Source organism: Glycine soja, chromosome 11 (assembly GCF_004193775.1).
Source record: "Glycine soja cultivar W05 chromosome 11, ASM419377v2, whole genome shotgun sequence".
Lineage (NCBI taxonomy): Eukaryota > Viridiplantae > Streptophyta > Magnoliopsida > Fabales > Fabaceae > Glycine > Glycine soja.
In genome coordinates, this window is record NC_041012.1 from 43,461,896 (window position 1) to 43,481,347 (window position 19,452).

Here is a 19,452-nt window from a genome sequence, read left to right on the forward strand (position 1 = left end):
ATATATTTAATGTACAAACAATACTAAGGTTATTACCTCTAGTTCTTTTAACTACTAATTTATCTCCCAAAATTTGGAACTTAATGCCTTTTAAGTTATTTACTCCACTAAATTCTACACGAATCAAGAGATGGTTCAAGTACTACTAGGAACTAGAGATGGCGCAGCATATTATTGTATTTGAGGCTTCCCTAATCTTAATCTTAATAATATAATCTGAATGCTTATCTACAATAATTCAACTACTTAGCGTTTTGTTTGTGTTTCCGAGGTTCATAGATATAGATAAATTAATCACTAAACAAAGGTCTAAAATTAAAATTATTTTGACTTTATAATGCACTATATAAAAAATTGTCGCGTACAACTATATACATGATCATTTGCTCGTCACTCAAGAGTTGACTTTGCACACTTGCATTTAAAAAAACTGTTAATTAAAGGTCAATATTATAGCAAAAGAAAAAAAAAGTTCAATATATATATATATATATATATATATATATATATATATATATATATATATATATTTTGCAAGGTAGGTGACACACTCATTACTTCTGATCATCCTCTTCTGCCACGGAAGGGATTTCAAAGAGATCGATGCAGACACTGTACTTTGTTGTGCCATGTGTTATCATCTTCTTTCTTTTGGTATTTCCAAATGGCTTTTGCCTTGCTGATACCAACATGAAATCAAGTTCTCAATGCTCACAAGCTGATAATTATTCTGACAGTGAAAGCACATTCCAGACCAATCTGAGAACTTTGTTGGATTCTCTTGCTTCTAATGTGGTGCAAAACCATGGCTTTTACCAAACCATTGTAGGAAAAAAAGCCAACAGGGTTTATGGCACAGTATTATGTAGAGGGGACATATCTGCTAGCAATTGTTCTGATTGCACCCTTAATTCTACAAGAGTAGCCTCAAATGATTGTCCTATGAGCAAAGATGTTTCAATTTGGTTTAGATGGTGTTTCCTAAGGTATTCAAATGTAAGCTTCTTTGGAGATATGCAACAAACAGCTGTAGCAATCACAAATGAAACTGATTTTGATGATCCATCTGTGGTTTCTGAAGGGCTTCCCTTCATGAGTGGACTAGCAGCTGTGGCTCCAGACAAGTCATTCATGTTCCACACAGAAGTACTGAACACAAGTCAAAGTGGACAGAAGAGGTATGGCATGGCTCAATGCACCAGAGATATCAGCAGGGTGGACTGCAGAAGGTGCTTGGATTCTCAGTTGGAAAATTTCAGAACTGTAATTGGAAACAAAAGAAGATGGGAAATTTATGGATCTAATTGTTTCATGTGGTACAATGACTACCAGTTTTATTCTAATGGCTCTACTCTTCTAAGTGGTAAGTCCTTTCATGTGGTACTTTTTTTTTTTATTGCAATTGAAGTTCAGACAAAATTTAGATGCAGTTTAATATGTGTTTTTTTGTGTTGTTCTTCGATTAAAATTGAAGTTTTAACTTGATAATATAAGTTTGATATTTAATGGAAACTTTTATTACGTAGATTACTGAGCCAATTCTGATTGAATAACAACACTAAAAAATCTGTATCTAAGTTTTGTTTTTGAAGTTATTGCCCAACTAAAACAGTTTATCCTACTATTTTGAAATTAAAACATATTAATATGGGTAGACTTTGTTTCCTCGTCATATCTAATAAGGGAATCAATTTTAATATATCCTTGCTTTGTGGTACAGCTGCTTGGAGGCCCTCTTCTTACACAACATTAATAATTGGCATGACTCTTGCTGTCTCAGCGGCCCTTTTCATGCTTTTCTAACTCTGGCCGCTATTTTATAATTTCTTTTAGAATGTCAAGAATGTGCAACTGGCGATTATTTAATTCAATCTCCATTACTTCTTCTGTGAGATTTGTTTTTTTTTTGACATGTTTTAGGAGTATTTGTGTTGCTAAACTTTTCTCTTATTTTGTCTTCCTTGTTATTTATTTATTTGTTTGTCTTTATTGGAGGGCTTTTTTGATTATTATTGGGATATCCATACATCTGATTAAGGAAAAAATCGACCACTCAACTTCATGGATTTTATGGTAATTATGGGGAAGATTTCCTGTTGTACATTTTCAGCTGCATTTCAATTATCATAAACTTCTATACAAGTCTATGAACAAAAAGTGTTTATCGCTAACCATAATAAATTAGACGGCTGGTAATGTTTATAATATATTGTTTAAAGACTACCAGTATTGAGCTGTCATCTTAGGATGCAAATAGAAGTTGACCATTAGGCCAATGAGTGCAGAAACATACAGATTACATTCTGTTGGCTCCTCCAATCCTTTTTCCACTTTAGCATATGTATCAGTGCAAAAGCGAAGAAGCAAATTGTTCAAATTTCATTCAGCAATTTGTTCAAACAAAATAAGAAAAGCGCCACTAATAGTGTCTAACTTTCTATCATAGTGGTAAGCATGAATAATTCTAAAATCATGTTGTACCCATATCTAGTATTCGCTGGGAGCATACCAAGTACATACCATATATATATATATATAAATCTTGGATACTTTTTAGGTACATATCAAGTTCGTACTAAGTCTATAGGTTAAAAAAAAACTAAAACCATATTTCTTTATCCATTCTATGGAAAAGAAGTATGTTTAATCTAAATAGACATCAAAATTTAGTTTTTATACATACCAATCTTCATCTCCTCTAAAACTCTTAAAAAAAAGAATTAGAGTTATAAAGATATTTACATTCTTAAATTCAAATTGCTGCTCTTTCTTTTGACGAACCAGTTATATAGACGATTTTTTTGAGTGATAAAAGTATTCTGCCCTGGCTGGTGCAGCATTAGTTAAAAACACATAAAAGTGGTTGTTGCTTCCTACACCTCCAAGTTAACAACAGCTCATAGAAGTATACAGAGAAGCCCAATCCAATAGAATGACCAATTCATCTACTTTTGGGCTCCAAAAATATATGGACTTCAAATCGGGTATGAGTTTGACAATAGTTTTTTTGGTAGGTAGGAGTTTGACAGTATAATATTGTTATTATCTCCAATCTGTAATATATATGCTCTTTTCAAATCGAGTTATTTTAAGTTGCAACAGCGCAGAATAAATCGTTAAAATGACCAGCTATCGTTCCAATTAACTAAAAAGCAATGCTAAGTTCTCCTACTATATTCTCTTATAAATCTTTTTATTACCTTTTATGATAAGTATTCATAAGATAAGATGTAATAGGATGATTTATAGGAAGATATGTAAGAGGATTAAAAATTATTCTTAATTAAATCTAACTAATCCTTGCTAGATGTGTCGTGAAAATTAAGAATTGAACAAAAATGATATATTTTAAAAAAATAAGAGAATCAAATGTATCTATTTTAAAATAAGAAAACAAAAATTATTGTAGAGTTGATAAAATAAAAAAACCAAAGTTGTATTTTTTTTTCTTTCAATTTAGTTATCTTATAACCAATGTAAAAAAAACTATTATAAAATGTGTTTTTTGTCCTAGTGAATAGTTTACAAAATAAGATATAAAAAAAATGTTAATCTTACTTATCAATATCCTTAAAATACTTATTAAGAAATTAAAAGAGAATTTTTTTATTAAAAATTATGAGGAACATGTTTTTCTCCATCTCAATAAAATATTTATTTATTTATTTTCTTAACCTATTCTAAAAACATTCATCGACATTTGTCAAAAAATAATTAATAACTACAAAACTGAATCCAATGACTAGTGAATCAATCCAATCAAATTTATTGAGTTGACAAACTATAAATGAAAAAGTCAGATCAGGTGGTTTGAAAGAAAATTAACTCAGCCCAACTCATTTTAAAAGGTTAAATGAATTGATCGAGCGAGTTGAATCAATTTTAACATTTCTGATCCAGTTGTGATCGAGTTAAGAATAATCTTTAATTAAATCTTTTTTTCAATATAAAAAAATTAAAAAATAAGAATAATGTACTTAGTCACCCGGTAAAAACACACAGGGAACATCCTTTATTTTTATTGAGTATTAATACGTATATATATTATAACATGCATGAATTTGAAGTGTAGGATCACCTAAATTGGTGGTGTTATTATTGTTGCATGGTTATTCATAATATGTAAAGTGGTAGATAGCAGCTACAGTTTGTAGGGTCTTTCACCAACAAAGTTGCCAGGGGGATCATAGTTGCAAGTGATGAAAGTGCCTCCGTTATCACATGTCACTTTGGCACATCCAAGACGCACCGAGTTAGCCCAAACGACCTGTGTGTAGTGCAGGCACTCTCCTCCAACACAAGAGTTAGAATCATAGTCATAGTTGGATTTCTCATCAACCCACATTTTCACTGCATCTGTGCCACTTAGTTCACCAGTGCTCATTGCAATATTCTCTCCGTATTCACCACCAGAGTGGATCAGTTGGCAGTCACCTTTGCGTTGATTAGCATAGCTCTCTGCATAAGCAGCAACCGTATCATCCCAAGCCAAACTTGGAACAATCACTGTTTGTCTTGGTGATTGAGAACCCACCTCTGCTCGTGCTGCATTGTGTGCATTCACGTAGTCTTCTGCTGAATCTTGAGCGTAGGCAACATCACCCACGATCACCAACCCCAACACACACATCACACAAAACGAAATCTTAATGCACATGTACCCCATTATATTAATTATGCTTAATAGTATCACTTTCTTTAGCTATATAGAAATTGATACTAAAAGGAAAGGTTTTTGATGAAAAAGGTTGGAGCTCGTCTTAGGTATTTATAGGTTTTTTTTTTTAACATGGAATGGAATAGAATGGAAGGTGGTGACATGCATGCGGAGGAATACGGACAATCATCTTTGACGGAAAAGTGAGATGGATGACTTTTTCTTTGTTCTTTGTTGTTTTTGGAAATTTTAAAAGTCTTTAATATTTTTTAAATGACCACTATCAATTTTAGCATGTGTATGTTATATTAAGGAAATCATATAAACCACTAGTAAAATGATCAGCAGCCAGAATGACACAAATAACTAATTTTAATAGAGCAACTGTGGCTCTAATATAATATAAAATTGTAGAAGTAGGTGATGCTCTAGCCATATATACATTGTCAAATTGAACTGTTAGGAAATTGGTATGCGTCTTTATCCAATTCGTTTATTTTATAAAGAAAAAACGAAAACTGACACATTCAAGGCCTTTGGATAAAGTTTTTGTGACAACTGATCGACTAAAATATTTATAATATTTAAATAACACTTTCAAAAGTGAAAATCAATCCAAGTCATTCCTGTACGTGTTGTACATGCATGCTATAATATTTATAATCTTGAGCGATTCTTACGTAATACACGCTACTTGTTAATTCATTGTGCTTTGAGATTTCAATCTCAGAAAGTGAAAACTTAAAGATGAACTGTGTTTCAATTTGTCCAATTGGGTTCGAGTCAGTATAAAATTTTGTAATCCAAGCTAGGCTATCCCAAAATTTTGATAACCATGAGCCATTTGAATTGGTATGAAATCAAATGGGTCAAACTGATGTGAACAAAATTAACCAGAAAAAAGTGCAACATGTAGAGAATTGGCAAATCAACTCAAAACTGGTAGCGCAACCAGTTTTAATTTTTTCTTTCTCAAGGCTATGCAACATGTGTTTTTGTAAAGTAAAATGATGTTGAGATTGTGTAATACATGATGGTTCTCGAGGATTGAAATATGCCATACTAATCCATAGGAAAAATAGTTTTTAAATATAGTTTTAAGTAAAAACTGTGTATGTATCAGAAGATAATCATATATTTTAGTTAGAAATAATTAATACGAGTAGAAAATTTCTCTCTTAAAATATTTAAACCAATTCAATATTCAGGAGTTGAACTTTCAAAATCACTTGTTAAAAAAAATCTTGTGTTGAATAATCCGCACCCTTGACAATTTTTAGAAATAATTTTTAGGACAGTGATTAATTAAGTTATCCCAAATAACCATGCATACATATACTAAACTTTAAATAGATCAAACGTTTGTGTTGGATAATTTTACAGTCAATATTTACTCATTATATTTTAAAAAGTATTTTATACAAATTAAGTTATATTTATTTAATGAATGTATTAAATAATTTTATAAAAAATCTAAATTTGATTTATTTAGCACAGACACACAGATAAAGAATTATTGGACGAAATAACTCTATCAAGTTACTTGTAAAATAGCTTTATCCTCTTCCTTGCCAATTCTATATATTGTTTTATGCAATATATATAATCATATTCTATATAATCTGTTTAATAAGTAAATAAAATTCTTATTAATTTAACAAATTTGATTAGAGATAATAAATCATTAAATTAGGAGTAATCTCATGGGATTGGTTGATGGAATAAATCTCAGTCTTGTATCTAATAAGTTATAGTTTAGGTCAAGCTCTCACTCATCTCCTAAACAGTAAGGAAAAATAATTAAATTAGGATTAAATTCTTTCATCAGTTTAATGATGACTCATCATTCAATTTTCAAAGTACTGGTAATTTGATTAAATAAAAGCATACTCACGTACTTATTGAGTTATTGTATTAATATTTTTTATTAAAATTCTCTCTGAATACAGGCTTTGGAAAATCATATATCTTTGTGTGTGTGGTAACAAAGGAAGAAAATTAATCGGAAAGTAAGTTCGAGACCTCTGCATGCAGTTAAATAAGGTTGTTCCCGCAATCAAATGAAACTTCATCCACGAAGGTGCATCATGCAGTTTGGAAAAAGACGCACATATACCAACAATCTAGAAGTTCAATTTGGATTTTCATGCGAGCACTATACGGCTTGAACAACACCTATTATGGCTGCTGATCATTTTACTAGTGGCTTATATGACTTCCTTAATATAACATACACATGCTAAAATTGATAGTGGTCATTTAAAAAATATTAAAGACTTTTAAAATTTCCAACAACAACAAAGAACAAAGAAAAAGTCACCGATCTCACTTTTCCGTCAAAGATCATTGTTCGTATTCCTCCGGATGCATGTCACCACCTTCCATTCCATGTTAAAAAAAAACCCTATAAATACCTCAGACGAGCTCCAACCTTTTTCATCAAAAACCTTTCCTTTTAGTATCAATTTCTATATAGCTAAAGAAAGTGATACTATTAAGCATAATTAATATAATGGGGTACATGTGCATTAAGATTTCGTTTTGTGTGATGTGTGTGCTGGGGTTGGTGATCGTGGGTGATGTTGCCTACGCTCAAGATTCAGCAGAAGACTACGTGAATGCACACAATGCAGCACGAGCAGAGGTGGGTTCTCAATCACCAAGACAAACAGTGATTGTTCCAAGTTTGGCTTGGGATGATACGGTTGCTGCTTATGCAGAGAGCTATGCTAATCAACGCAAAGGTGACTGCCAACTGATCCACTCTGGTGGTGAATACGGAGAGAATATTGCAATGAGCACTGGTGAACTAAGTGGCACAGATGCAGTGAAAATGTGGGTTGATGAGAAATCCAACTATGACTATGATTCTAACTCTTGTGTTGGAGGAGAGTGCCTGCACTACACACAGGTCGTTTGGGCTAACTCGGTGCGTCTTGGATGTGCCAAAGTGACATGTGATAACGGAGGCACTTTCATCACTTGCAACTATGATCCCCCTGGCAACTTTGTTGGTGAAAGACCCTACAAACTGTAGCTGCTATCTACCACTTTACATATTATGAATAACCATGCAACAATAATAACACCATCAATTTAGGAGATCCTACACTTCAAATTCATGCATGTAATAATATATATACGTATTAATACTCAATAAAAATAAAGGATGTTCCTTGTGTGTTTTTATCGGATGACAAAGTTCATAATTCTTATTTTTTATTTTTTTTATATTGAGAAAAAGATCTAATTAAAAATCATTCTTAACTCTATCATAACTGGATTAGAAATGTTAAAATTGATTGAATTTGATCGATCAATCCATTTAACCCTCTAAAATGAGTTGGGTTGGATTAATTTTTTTTCAAATCACCTAATCTGACTTTCATATATAATTTGTCAACTGAATAAATAAATTTGTTTGAATTTGAGCTTGTAGTTATTAAATATTTTTTGACAAATAATAAAAAGATTTATAAGAGAATATAGTAGGAGAACTTAGCATTGCTTTTTAATTAATTGGAACGATAGCTGGTCATTTTAACGATTTATTCTGCGCTGTTGCAACTTAAAATAACTCGATTTGAAAAGAGCATATATATTACAGATTGGAGATAATAACAATATTATACTGTCAAACTCCTACCTACCAAAAAAACTATTGTCAAACTCATACCCGATTTGAAGTCCATATATTTTTGGAGCCCAAAAGTAGATGAATTGGTCATACTATTGGATTGGGCTTCTCTGTATACTTCTATGAGCTGTTGTTAACTTGGAGGTGTAGGAAGCAACAACCACTTTTATGTGTTTTTAACTAATGCTGCACCAGCCAGGGCAGAATACTTGCTATTTTTTATGCAAAGCATTTAGTTCATAACTCACCATGGTTCATGTTGCTTGGAGCATCAAGACTGATTCTAGAAGTGGAGATAACAGGAAGGGGAACTTTCCAAGATACATATATGTTAATATATATTTCAAAATAATACGTATGCATATAAAAATAGAATTTAGTTTGTATGACTAAATCTTGTAAGTCGTAAAAAAAACAAAAAAAGTATACTTTACAATATAAAGGAAAATAAATTATTCAATATGAAAAAAAAATCTCGTAATAAAAAACTATTCATATTATATCATATTTTAATAGTTTCAATCTAGTAAAAAAATAGTTTCTATCTTATCATTTGATTGTTCATCATCACTCAAAAAAATCGTCTATAAAACTGGTTTGTCAAAAGAAAGAACAATAATTTGAATTTAAGAATGTAAATATCTTTAAAACTCTAATTCTTTTTTTTAAGAGTTTTAGAGGAGATGAAGATTTGTATGTATAAGAACTAAATTTTGATGTCTATTTGGATTAAGCATACTTTTTTTCCATAGAATGGATAAAGAAATATCGCTTTAGTTTTTTTTGTAACCTATAGACTTAGTACGAACTTGATATGTACCTAAAAAGTATCCAAGCGAAGTATCCAATTTTTTTATAAAAAATGTATATTTGGTATGTACTTGGTATGCACCCAGCGAATACTAGAGGGGTACGACATGATTTTAGAATTATTCGTACTTACGACTTTAATAGAAAGTTAGACACTATTAGTGGTGCTTTTCTTATTTTGTTTGAATAGATTGCTGAATGAAATTTGAACAATTTGCTTCTTCACTTTTGCCCTGATACATATGCTAAAGTGGAAAAAAGATTGGAGGAGCCAACAGAATGGAATCTGTATATTTCTGCACTCATTGGCCTAATGGCCAACTTCTATTTGCATCTAAGATGACAAATCAATATTGATAGTGATTAAATCATAGTTGTGAAACTCGATTTAGTCCGATCGGTCGAATCAGTCTAATTGAGATCTGATGGTCTAATCAGGCCAGTTTTATTATTGGATCAGTTATGCAATTGATTTGGAATGCTCCTATCAAACCGCATGTTGCTTTGATGTCTCATTATTATCAAATTGTTATTTTGAATTTTGAAGTATAAATAGACTTTTCTATTATATATATATATATATAATTTTAAATTTTTAATATATATCAAGTCAAACCGGATCAATTACTAGTTCACCGATTGAATCACTAATCCATTAACTCACTATCTCCATCGCGTCAATGACTAAACTGGGTTACAACAATACTTTAAACAAAATATTATAAACATTACCGGCCGTCTAATTAATTATGGTTGACGATAAACACTTTTTGTTCATAAACAATTGCATAGAAGTTTAAGATAATTGAAATGCAGCTGAAAATGTACAACAGGAAACCTTCCCCATAATTACCATAAAAGCCATGAAGTTGAGTGGTCGATTTTTTCCTTAATCAGATATATGGACGTCCCAATAATAATCACAAAGCCCTCAAATAAAGACAATCAAGTAAATAAATAACAAGGAAAACAAAATAAGAGAAAAGTTTAGCAACACAAATACTCCTAAAACATCTGTCAAAAAAACCAAATCCCACAGAAGAAGTAATGGCACCAGTTGCACATTCTTGACATTCTAAAAGAAATTATAAAATAGCGGCCAGAGTTAGAAAAGCATGAAAAGGGCCGCTGAGACAGCAAGAGTCATGCCAATTATTAATGTTGTGTAAGAAGAGGGCCTCCAAGCAGCTGTACCACAAAGCAAGGATATATTAAAATTGATTCCCTTATTAGATATGACGAGGAAACAAAGTCTACCCATATTAATATGTTTTAATTTCAAAATAGTAGGATAAACTGTTTTAGTTGGGCAATAACTTCAAAAACAAAGTCTAATATATTATTATTAGAAGTCCTCGTCCTCGTTAAATGATTCCTTATTTTGCTCAATTTGAATCATAAAATTACAAAGCTTTAACTTGACAGTGTTGTATATAAATAAACAGACATTCATTGTCCTAAAGTGTCTGATAAGCGGAAGTGCGGAACCTACACTACACACATACAAAACAGGTCTTACGTTTCAACAAATACATTCTATTTCGCTGATGCATGTTATATGGTCAGAACAACCCAGAGAGAGTTTCAGCCTTTCAGAATCAAACCAAGGTTTATAGCCTTCCCACATGGCTCTTATAGTTTTGTGCATATCAACCATCTTTGGCCTTTGCTTTAAAGATCCTTTAACACAGTCACATGCAACTTTGAGGAGACCAAGGATTTTATCGTCAAAACCCTTCCCTATGATAGATTCGTCAATGGTATCATAAAAATCTGCAGGATCAGTGAACAAGTTATTGCTGATATAGTTCATCAACTGACCATTAACACTGTCAGAAGAATCAGTCGTTGAACTTAATCTTTTCCCTGTTATAAGTTCAAAAAGGATTATTCCAAAGTCATAGACATCCTTCTCAACAGAACCCTTCACCCCATGTCCATCAATCAAAAACAATTTCGTTGTTATGAACAGAGAAGCTTCAGGTGGGGACAGTATGGACATAACAGCAACCACAGAGGGTATACTCACAAACAAAGAGGTGCAAAAGGAAACAACATTCAAGAGAAGGATCAAAAAGCCCACCTATTTGAAGGATTTCGTCTGAAGATTCCAATTAGAATTGCCAGCTCATGCAATCTTCCAATATCCTCCTGCGGATGCTGCATATCTGAGGAAAGCAGCCATAACAGAATTAGTTATGTAATATTCCTAGGATTATACCAATTCTAGAAGCAAATTATTCCTTCCTAGGATCTATAAATACAATGTAAATAACAGAAGCATAAATAAGAAAAATAGTTGGAATTCCTTATCTTGAACTTTTCCTTTCTTCCTTCTCTGGAGGAGCTGAACCTCTAAATCAGCCTAATTCATAACATTGGTGCTCTCGTTTCCATTACTACCATGACAGGACCCCACGACCCAACTTCACCAAATCTGGAAACCATTCTCACCCGACTCACTGACACTATGCAATCTATGAACCTCAAGCTCGATGAACTTCTTCATCGTCCCGCCTCCGTTTTTCCCCCACAGCCAGAACCCCCTCCCATTTCCCCTGTTCCTACGACACAACATAAAATGAAGTTAGAGGTTCCCCGTTTTGATGGAACGGAACCTTTAGGATGGATATTCAAAATCAATCAGTATTTCGAATATCATGGAACTCCTAAGCGAGAGCGTCTTACCATAGCTTCGTTTTATATGGAGGGAAGGGCACTTGCTTGGTTCCAATGGATGTCAAGCAATGCCCAGTTCACCTCGTGGCCTGGATTCCTACAAGCCCTGCAGACGAGATTTGCTCCGTCACAATACGAAGACCCAACCGGCATTTTATTTAAATTGACACAGAAAGGGACCGTGAGTCAGTACCTTTCGGAATTTGAAGACCTCGCGAATAGGGTTATCGGATTGCCATCCCCATTCCTTCTGAGCTGTTTCATCTCCGGTCTCACACCGGAGATTCGCAGAGAAGTTCAAGCTCATCAACCGCTCACCCTTGTTCAAGCCGCGGGACATGCCAAGCTTCAGGAAGAGAAATTTTCCGACAACCGCAACCCTCCACGTTCTCGCGCACCACCTCCGCAACCTAACCCCATTCGAGTTCTTCCTACTTCAGCAGAGCCGCGACCAACCCTACCACCCTTGCTGCCAGCTCCTCCGCGCCCTACACCGTCGTTGATGAAACGTCTCATGCCGGAAGAACTCACCTCACGCCGCGAGCGTGGGTTGTGCTTCACCTGTGATGAGCGTTACCATCGCGGCCATCGTTGCGCCGCTAGGGCTTTTCTTTTGGTAACTGAAGAAGAGGAACCCTCAGACTCTAAAATAGACCCACCTGACCCACCACCCGACCCGCCCGACGAACCCGACCCGTTTCAAGCCCAAATCAGCCTCAATTCATTTTCGGGCCACCTGGCACCTGAGGCCTTGCGTATGGCAGGAATTTTGGCCGACCATCGTGTGGTGCTGCTCGTTGACGGCGGCAGCACCCACAACTTCGTGCAGCCCACCCTGGTGACCCAATTGGGCCTCCCCTGCCGAAGCATCTCACCATTGCGCGTGATGGTTGGCAATGGCCAACACTTGGATTGTTCTGCGATTTGTGAAGGAGTTTCCATTATCATTCAAGACGTTAAGTTCACCTTGGACCTACACGTCTTGCCCATTGTAGGCGCTAACGTGGTCTTAGGAGTCCAGTGGCTTAAGACCCTGGGCCCAATTCTCACGGATTATGGGTCTTTGAAGATGCAATTCTTTTATCAAAACCAGTTGATAGAATTAAAAGGGGACACCGCGATTGACTCTAGCTTCCTCACTCACCATCAACTCCGGCGACTCTGCCGGACACAGACTCAAGCTTCATATTTTCACATAGCAATCATCACGGACGACCCTGAACCCCCACATTCTCAAACCTTACCCCCAGAAATCCAAGCCTTACTCACACACTTCTCCAACCTTTTCCAGAGCCCATCAGGACTACCCCCTAACCGTGTCACCGACCACCATATCCATCTTCTTCCCCACACCAGTCCTGTAAATGTGCGCCCCTACAGATATCCCCATTACCAGAAGAAGGAGATAGAGCAGCAGGTCAATGATATGCTACAAAAGGGACTTATCAGGCCAAGCACAAGCCCCTTCTCATCACCAGTTCTCCTCGTTCGTAAGCAAGATGGTTCGTGGCGATTTTGCGTTGATTACAGGGCTCTTAACGCCGTGACAATCCGTGACCGATTCCCAATTCCTACAATTGACGAATTGCTGGATGAATTGGGAGGAGCTCAGTATTTTTCCAAGCTTGATTTACTCCAAGGATATCACCAAATCCGCATGCATGCCTCTGACATACCTAAGACTGCTTTCAGAACCCACCATGGACATTACGAATTTAAAGTAATGCCATTTGGGCTCTGCAATGCACCAAGCTCCTTTCAGGCCACCATGAATAGCATATTCCGGCAGCATCTTCGCCACTTTATCATCGTTTTCTTCGATGATATTTTGGTGTATAGCACCTCCTTCGAAGCTCATCTTCACCACTTGACTATCACATTCCAGGTCCTTCTTGATAATAATTTTGTACTGAAACTTTCAAAATGTTCCTTTGCGCAGAAACAGGTTGAGTACCTTGGTCGTGTCGTATCTCACAAGGGGGTTGAACCAGTAGTCTCGAAGATCGAAGCTATTCAGCAATGGCCGACACCCAAATCGGCAAAAGCAGTTAAGAGCTTTTTGGGACTTGCGGGGTTTTACAGGAGATTTATTCGTAATTATGCCACCATTGCTGCTCCATTAGTTCGACTCACGGCTAAGGATTCTTTTGACTGGTCTCCTCAAACACAAGAAGCTTTTGATCAGTTGAAGACAGCTCTCTCTACTGCTCCCGTCTTAGCTCTTTCGGACTTCACCATACCATTCACCGTCGAGACTGATGCCTCTGGTATTGGCATGGGTGCCGTGCTCACCCAGAAGGGACACCCTGTAGCGTTTTTCAGTAAACCTTTCACCCCCAAGCTCGCCGTGGCCTCCACTTATGTCCGTGAGTTAGTTGCCATCACCACCGCGGTCAAACGATGGCGACAATACCTGTTGGGTCAACGCTTCATCATTATAACGGACCATCGTAGCCTCAAGGAATTACTTACCCAAGTAATTCAAACTCCTGAGCAGCATAAATACTTGGCTCGGCTTTTGGGATATGACTATGTAATTCAGTTCCGTTCCGGGCATTAGAATCAAGTCGCAGATGCATTATCCCGACAACCTGAGTCAGAACTTTCTCATTGTTTGGTCCTCTCCGTTCCTTCTCTGACCTTCCTGGAAGAATTGCACCGACAATTGGAAGCTCACCCTGAATTCTGTCACCGGAAACAGGAAATTCGGAACGAGCCTGATAAACATCCCTCATTCTCGATTTCCCAGGAATTAATTTTAACAGGGGGACGAATCTGGCTTCCTAGAGACCTTCCCCTCACGGCCACATTACTTCAGGAATACCACACGACTCCAACAGGGGGTCACGCCGGAATCACAAAGACATTAGCTCGAATTTCAGAGAACTTCACTTGGACCGGTCTCAGAGAAGATGTCAAGCAATTTGTGGCAAATTGCATGGATTGTCAGGTCACTAAGTACCAGACACAACGCGTCGCAGGACTATTATGCCCCTTACCGGTGCCCCATCGACCTTGGGAGGACCTCTCGTTAGATTTCATTGTCGGCCTGCCGGCGTATCACGAAAAACCACAATTCTCGTGGTGGTGGACCGTTTTTCGAAGGGGATTCATCTGGGAATGTTACCAACGTCTCACACTGCTCATATGGTGGCATCCTTGTTCGTCGACATGGTGGTTAAAATACATGGGATTCCTCGAAGCTTGGTTTCCGATAGGGACCCCCTCTTTATCAGCAAGTTTTGGCAAGAGCTGTTCAAGGCTAGCGGCACTCATTTACGCATGAGCTCTGCGTACCATCCGCAGAGCGATGGACAAACAGAGGTGCTGAACAGGATAGTAGAGCAGTATCTCAGAGCTTTCGTTCACAAGAGGCCAAACCGGTGGGGGAAGCTTTTGCCATGGATTGAGTGGTCCCATAACACATCGTGGAATGCCGGTACTGGGACGACTCCTTATGAGGTCACATTTGGGAAGAAGCCCTTCAATTTCCCTGAGTACATCACGGGAACTTCAAACATAGAAGCAGTGGAACACTTACTCACTGATCGAGATGCGACTTTCCAAACAATTCGTAAGAAGCTACTTAAAGCTCAAGAGATTATGAAGAGGCAAGCAGATAGCAAGAGACGTGATGTCCAATATCAAAAGGGTGACTGGGTCCTTCTTCGTCTTCGCCCTCTCTGACAAACCTCCGTGAAAGGACCACAACCAACTGCCGGAAAGCTCGCGAAGCGTTTCTATGGACCCTTCCAGGTGGAAGACCGCATTGGCACAGTAGCTTATAAATTGAAGTTACCAGAATCAGCCAGGATTCACCCTGTATTTCATTGCTCTAAGCTTAAGCCATTTCGAGGGAACCCAGAGCAACATTCAGAATTGAATTTGCCCCCCACTTTTATCCATGACCAACCAGTTGTACACCCTTTAGCTATTTTGGATTCCAGGAAAAATCCGGCAACAGGAACTTGGGAGGTGCTGATTCAATGGGAGGGTCTCTCTCCTGATGAGACTTCATGGGAGGATTGGGAACAGTTACAGCAAGACTTCCACCTTGAGGACAAGGTGCGTCTACAAGGGCCGAAGAGTGTTATGAACAAAGAAGCTTCAGGTGGGGACAGTATGGACATAACAGCAACCACAGAGGGTATACTCACAAACAAAGAGGTGCAAAAGGAAACAACATTCAAGAGAAGGATCAAAAAGCCCACCTATTTGAAGGATTTCGTCTGAAGATTCCAATTAGAATTGCCAGCTCATGCAATCTTCCAATATCCTCCTGCGGATGCTGCATATCTGAGGAAAGCAGCCATAACAGAATTAGTTATGTAATATTCCTAGGATTATACCAATTCTAGAAGCAAATTATTCCTTCCTAGGATCTATAAATACAATGTAAATAACAGAAGGATAAATAAGAAAAATAGTTGGAATTCCTTATCTTGAACTTTTCCTTTCTTCCTTCTCTGGAGGAGCTGAACCTCTAAATCAGCCTAATTCATAACATTCATCCTCACATGATCTTCAACTGTATGGTTTAGAAATTTTGCCTTCTCAAAATTGGATATTTTTGGCTCAAAATACCTGTCTAGCAAGACACACTCTGAATCTAAATTAAGATGGAATATCTTGCACCTTTTGTGGAGCCAAGATAAACCTCTTGCAATCCCAAGTGCAATGTGAATTCTCTCTGGCCATTCTAGTTTTATTTTTTGATCTCCTTCATCAGAATGGAACCAATCACTGAGTCTTCCATTAGACATGTACTTATACACCAAAATCCTTTCTCTTTTTTCTATGCAGAATCCTACCAATGGAGCTATGTTTCTGTGCCTGTGTCTCCCCAGAATCATTGTTTCAAGCAAGAATTCCCTCTTGTATTCATCAGCGCCATATAGTCTCTTAACTGCTAGAAAACAGTTATTTGGTACCTTTGCCTTGTACATAATCCCTGTCGTTCCTATCCCTAAAACGTTATCTGTGCTAAAGTAATCGGTTGCCTTGCATAATTCCTTGAAGCTCATTCTAGGAATCAATCTCTCCAACAATCTTGATAGCTTAGATGAAATATATGTCACAATCTTGATATATCATGGACATAAAAATTTGAAAATAAATACGTGACGTGACCTTAAAGTAATGACATCAGTGTTTGATCTCAAATATCATGTGCTCACAACTGATCAATAGAGAAACAGAGAGAGAGAGAGAGAGAGAGAGAGAGAGTACCTCTTTGCTTCCTTGCTCTTGCATGGCTAGTGGTAGCAATTCAGCTTCTTGTCTAGTGTTCTTTTGATGGTTCTGCTTCTTCATTAAGGGATGAATAGCGTTACTCCTCCTCTTTTTGAATTCTGTCCAAGGGGCATAGTAGACCATGAAAGATACTAGGACAGAAGTTGCTGAAGAAACAAAACCAATAATAAATCGAGTTATTTTAAGTTGCAACAGCGCAGAATAAATCGTTAAAATGACCAGCTATCGTTCCAATTAATTAAAAAGCAATGCTAAGTTCTCCTACTATATTCTCTTATAAATCTTTTTATTACCTTTTATGATAAGTATTCATAAAATGTAATAGGATGATTTATAGGAAGATATGTAAGAGGATTAAAAATTATTCTTAATTAAATCTAACTAATCCTTGCTAGATGTGTCGTGAAAATTAAGAATTGAACAAAAATGATATATTTTTAAAAAATAAGAGAATCAAATGTATCTATTTTAAAATAAGAAAACAAAAATTATTGTAGAGTTGATAAAATAAAAAAACCAAAGTTGTATTTTTTTTTCTTTCAATTTAGTTATCTTATAACCAATGTAAAAAAAACTATTATAAAATGTGTTTTTTGTCCTAGTGAATAGTTTACAAAATAAGATATAAAAAAAATGTTAATCTTACTTATCAATATCCTTAAAATACTTATTAAGAAATTAAAAGAGAATTTTTTTATTAAAAATTATGAGGAACATGTTTTTCTCCATCTCAATAAAATATTTATTTATTTATTTTCTTAACCTATTCTAAAAACATTCATCGACATTTGTCAAAAAATAATTAATAACTACAAAACTGAATCCAATGACTAGTGAATCAATCCAATCAAATTTATTGAGTTGACAAACTATAAATGAAAAAGTCAGATCAGGTGGTTTGAAAGAAAATTAACTCAGCCCAACTCATTTTAAAAGGTTAAATGAATTGATCGAGCGAGTTCAATCAATTTTAACATTTCTGATCCAGTTGTGATCGAGTTAAGAATAATCTTTAATTAAATCTTTTTTTCAATATAAAAAAATTAAAAAATAAGAATAATGTACTTAGTCACCCGGTAAAAACACACAGGGAACATCCTTTATTTTTATTGAGTATTAATACGTATATATATTATAACATGCATGAATTTGAAGTGTAGGATCACCTAAATTGGTGGTGTTATTATTGTTGCATGGTTATTCATAATATGTAAAGTGGTAGATAGCAGCTACAGTTTGTAGGGTCTTTCACCAACAAAGTTGCCAGGGGGATCATAGTTGCAAGTGATGAAAGTGCCTCCGTTATCACATGTCACTTTGGCACATCCAAGACGCACCGAGTTAGCCCAAACGACCTGTGTGTAGTGCAGGCACTCTCCTCCAACACAAGAGTTAGAATCATAGTCATAGTTGGATTTCTCATCAACCCACATTTTCACTGCATCTGTGCCACTTAGTTCACCAGTGCTCATTGCAATATTCTCTCCGTATTCACCACCAGAGTGGATCAGTTGGCAGTCACCTTTGCGTTGATTAGCATAGCTCTCTGCATAAGCAGCAACCGTATCATCCCAAGCCAAACTTGGAACAATCACTGTTTGTCTTGGTGATTGAGAACCCACCTCTGCTCGTGCTGCATTGTGTGCATTCACGTAGTCTTCTGCTGAATCTTGAGCGTAGGCAACATCACCCACGATCACCAACCCCAACACACACATCACACAAAACGAAATCTTAATGCACATGTACCCCATTATATTAATTATGCTTAATAGTATCACTTTCTTTAGCTATATAGAAATTGATACTAAAAGGAAAGGTTTTTGATGAAAAAGGTTGGAGCTCGTCTTAGGTATTTATAGGTTTTTTTTTTTAACATGGAATGGAATAGAATGGAAGGTGGTGACATGCATGCGGAGGAATACGGACAATCATCTTTGACGGAAAAGTGAGATGGATGACTTTTTCTTTGTTCTTTGTTGTTTTTGGAAATTTTAAAAGTCTTTAATATTTTTTAAATGACCACTATCAATTTTAGCATGTGTATGTTATATTAAGGAAATCATATAAACCACTAGTAAAATTTTAGCATGTGTGTTTTTATCGGATGACAAAGTTTATAATTCTTATTTTTTATTTTTTTTATATTGAGAAAAAGATCTAATTAAAAATCATTCTTAACTCTATCATAACTGGATTAGAAATGTTAAAATTGATTGAATTTGATCGATCAATCCATTTAACCCTCTAAAATGAGTTGGGTTGGATTAATTTTTTTTCAAATCACCTAATCTGACTTTCATATATAATTTGTCAACTGAATAAATAAATTTGTTTGAATTTGAGCGTTGTAGTTATTAAATATTTTTTGACAAATAATAAAAAGATTTATAAGAGAATATAGTAGGAGAACTTA

At 35.9% G+C, this 19,452-nt stretch overlaps 5 protein-coding genes across 5 annotated transcripts; 2 read left to right on the forward strand and 3 right to left on the reverse strand.

Moving 5' to 3' along the window:
- Nucleotides 1-541: 541 nt before the first annotated feature.
- Nucleotides 542-2,066, forward strand: LOC114375555 (cysteine-rich repeat secretory protein 38-like). Its single transcript, XM_028333382.1, has 2 exons — nt 542-1,363; nt 1,721-2,066. The coding sequence occupies exons 1-2, from the start codon at nt 604-606 to the stop codon at nt 1,801-1,803; spliced, it is 843 nt and encodes a 280-aa protein (XP_028189183.1). The 5' UTR covers nt 542-603; the 3' UTR covers nt 1,804-2,066.
- Nucleotides 2,067-3,974: 1,908 nt separating this feature from the next.
- Nucleotides 3,975-4,745, reverse strand: LOC114375367 (pathogenesis-related protein 1-like). The gene has a single exon (XM_028333141.1). The coding sequence runs from the start codon at nt 4,664-4,666 to the stop codon at nt 4,142-4,144; it is 525 nt and encodes a 174-aa protein (XP_028188942.1). The 5' UTR covers nt 4,667-4,745; the 3' UTR covers nt 3,975-4,141.
- Nucleotides 4,746-7,097: 2,352 nt separating this feature from the next.
- LOC114375473 (pathogenesis-related protein 1-like) lies at nt 7,098-7,851 on the forward strand. Its single transcript, XM_028333257.1, has one exon. The coding sequence runs from the start codon at nt 7,170-7,172 to the stop codon at nt 7,692-7,694; it is 525 nt and encodes a 174-aa protein (XP_028189058.1). The 5' UTR covers nt 7,098-7,169; the 3' UTR covers nt 7,695-7,851.
- Nucleotides 7,852-16,276: 8,425 nt separating this feature from the next.
- Nucleotides 16,277-17,195, reverse strand: LOC114373320 (probably inactive leucine-rich repeat receptor-like protein kinase At5g48380). Its single transcript, XM_028330808.1, has 2 exons — nt 17,013-17,195; nt 16,277-16,840 (listed from the first exon to the last, which is right to left on the reverse strand). Exons 1-2 carry the CDS (start codon nt 17,157-17,159, stop codon nt 16,277-16,279), a joined length of 711 nt encoding a protein of 236 aa, XP_028186609.1. The 5' UTR covers nt 17,160-17,195.
- Nucleotides 17,196-18,098: 903 nt separating this feature from the next.
- Nucleotides 18,099-18,864, reverse strand: LOC114375372 (pathogenesis-related protein 1-like). Its single transcript, XM_028333146.1, has one exon. It carries the CDS (start codon nt 18,788-18,790, stop codon nt 18,266-18,268), a length of 525 nt encoding a protein of 174 aa, XP_028188947.1. The 5' UTR covers nt 18,791-18,864; the 3' UTR covers nt 18,099-18,265.
- Nucleotides 18,865-19,452: the final 588 nt, after the last annotated feature.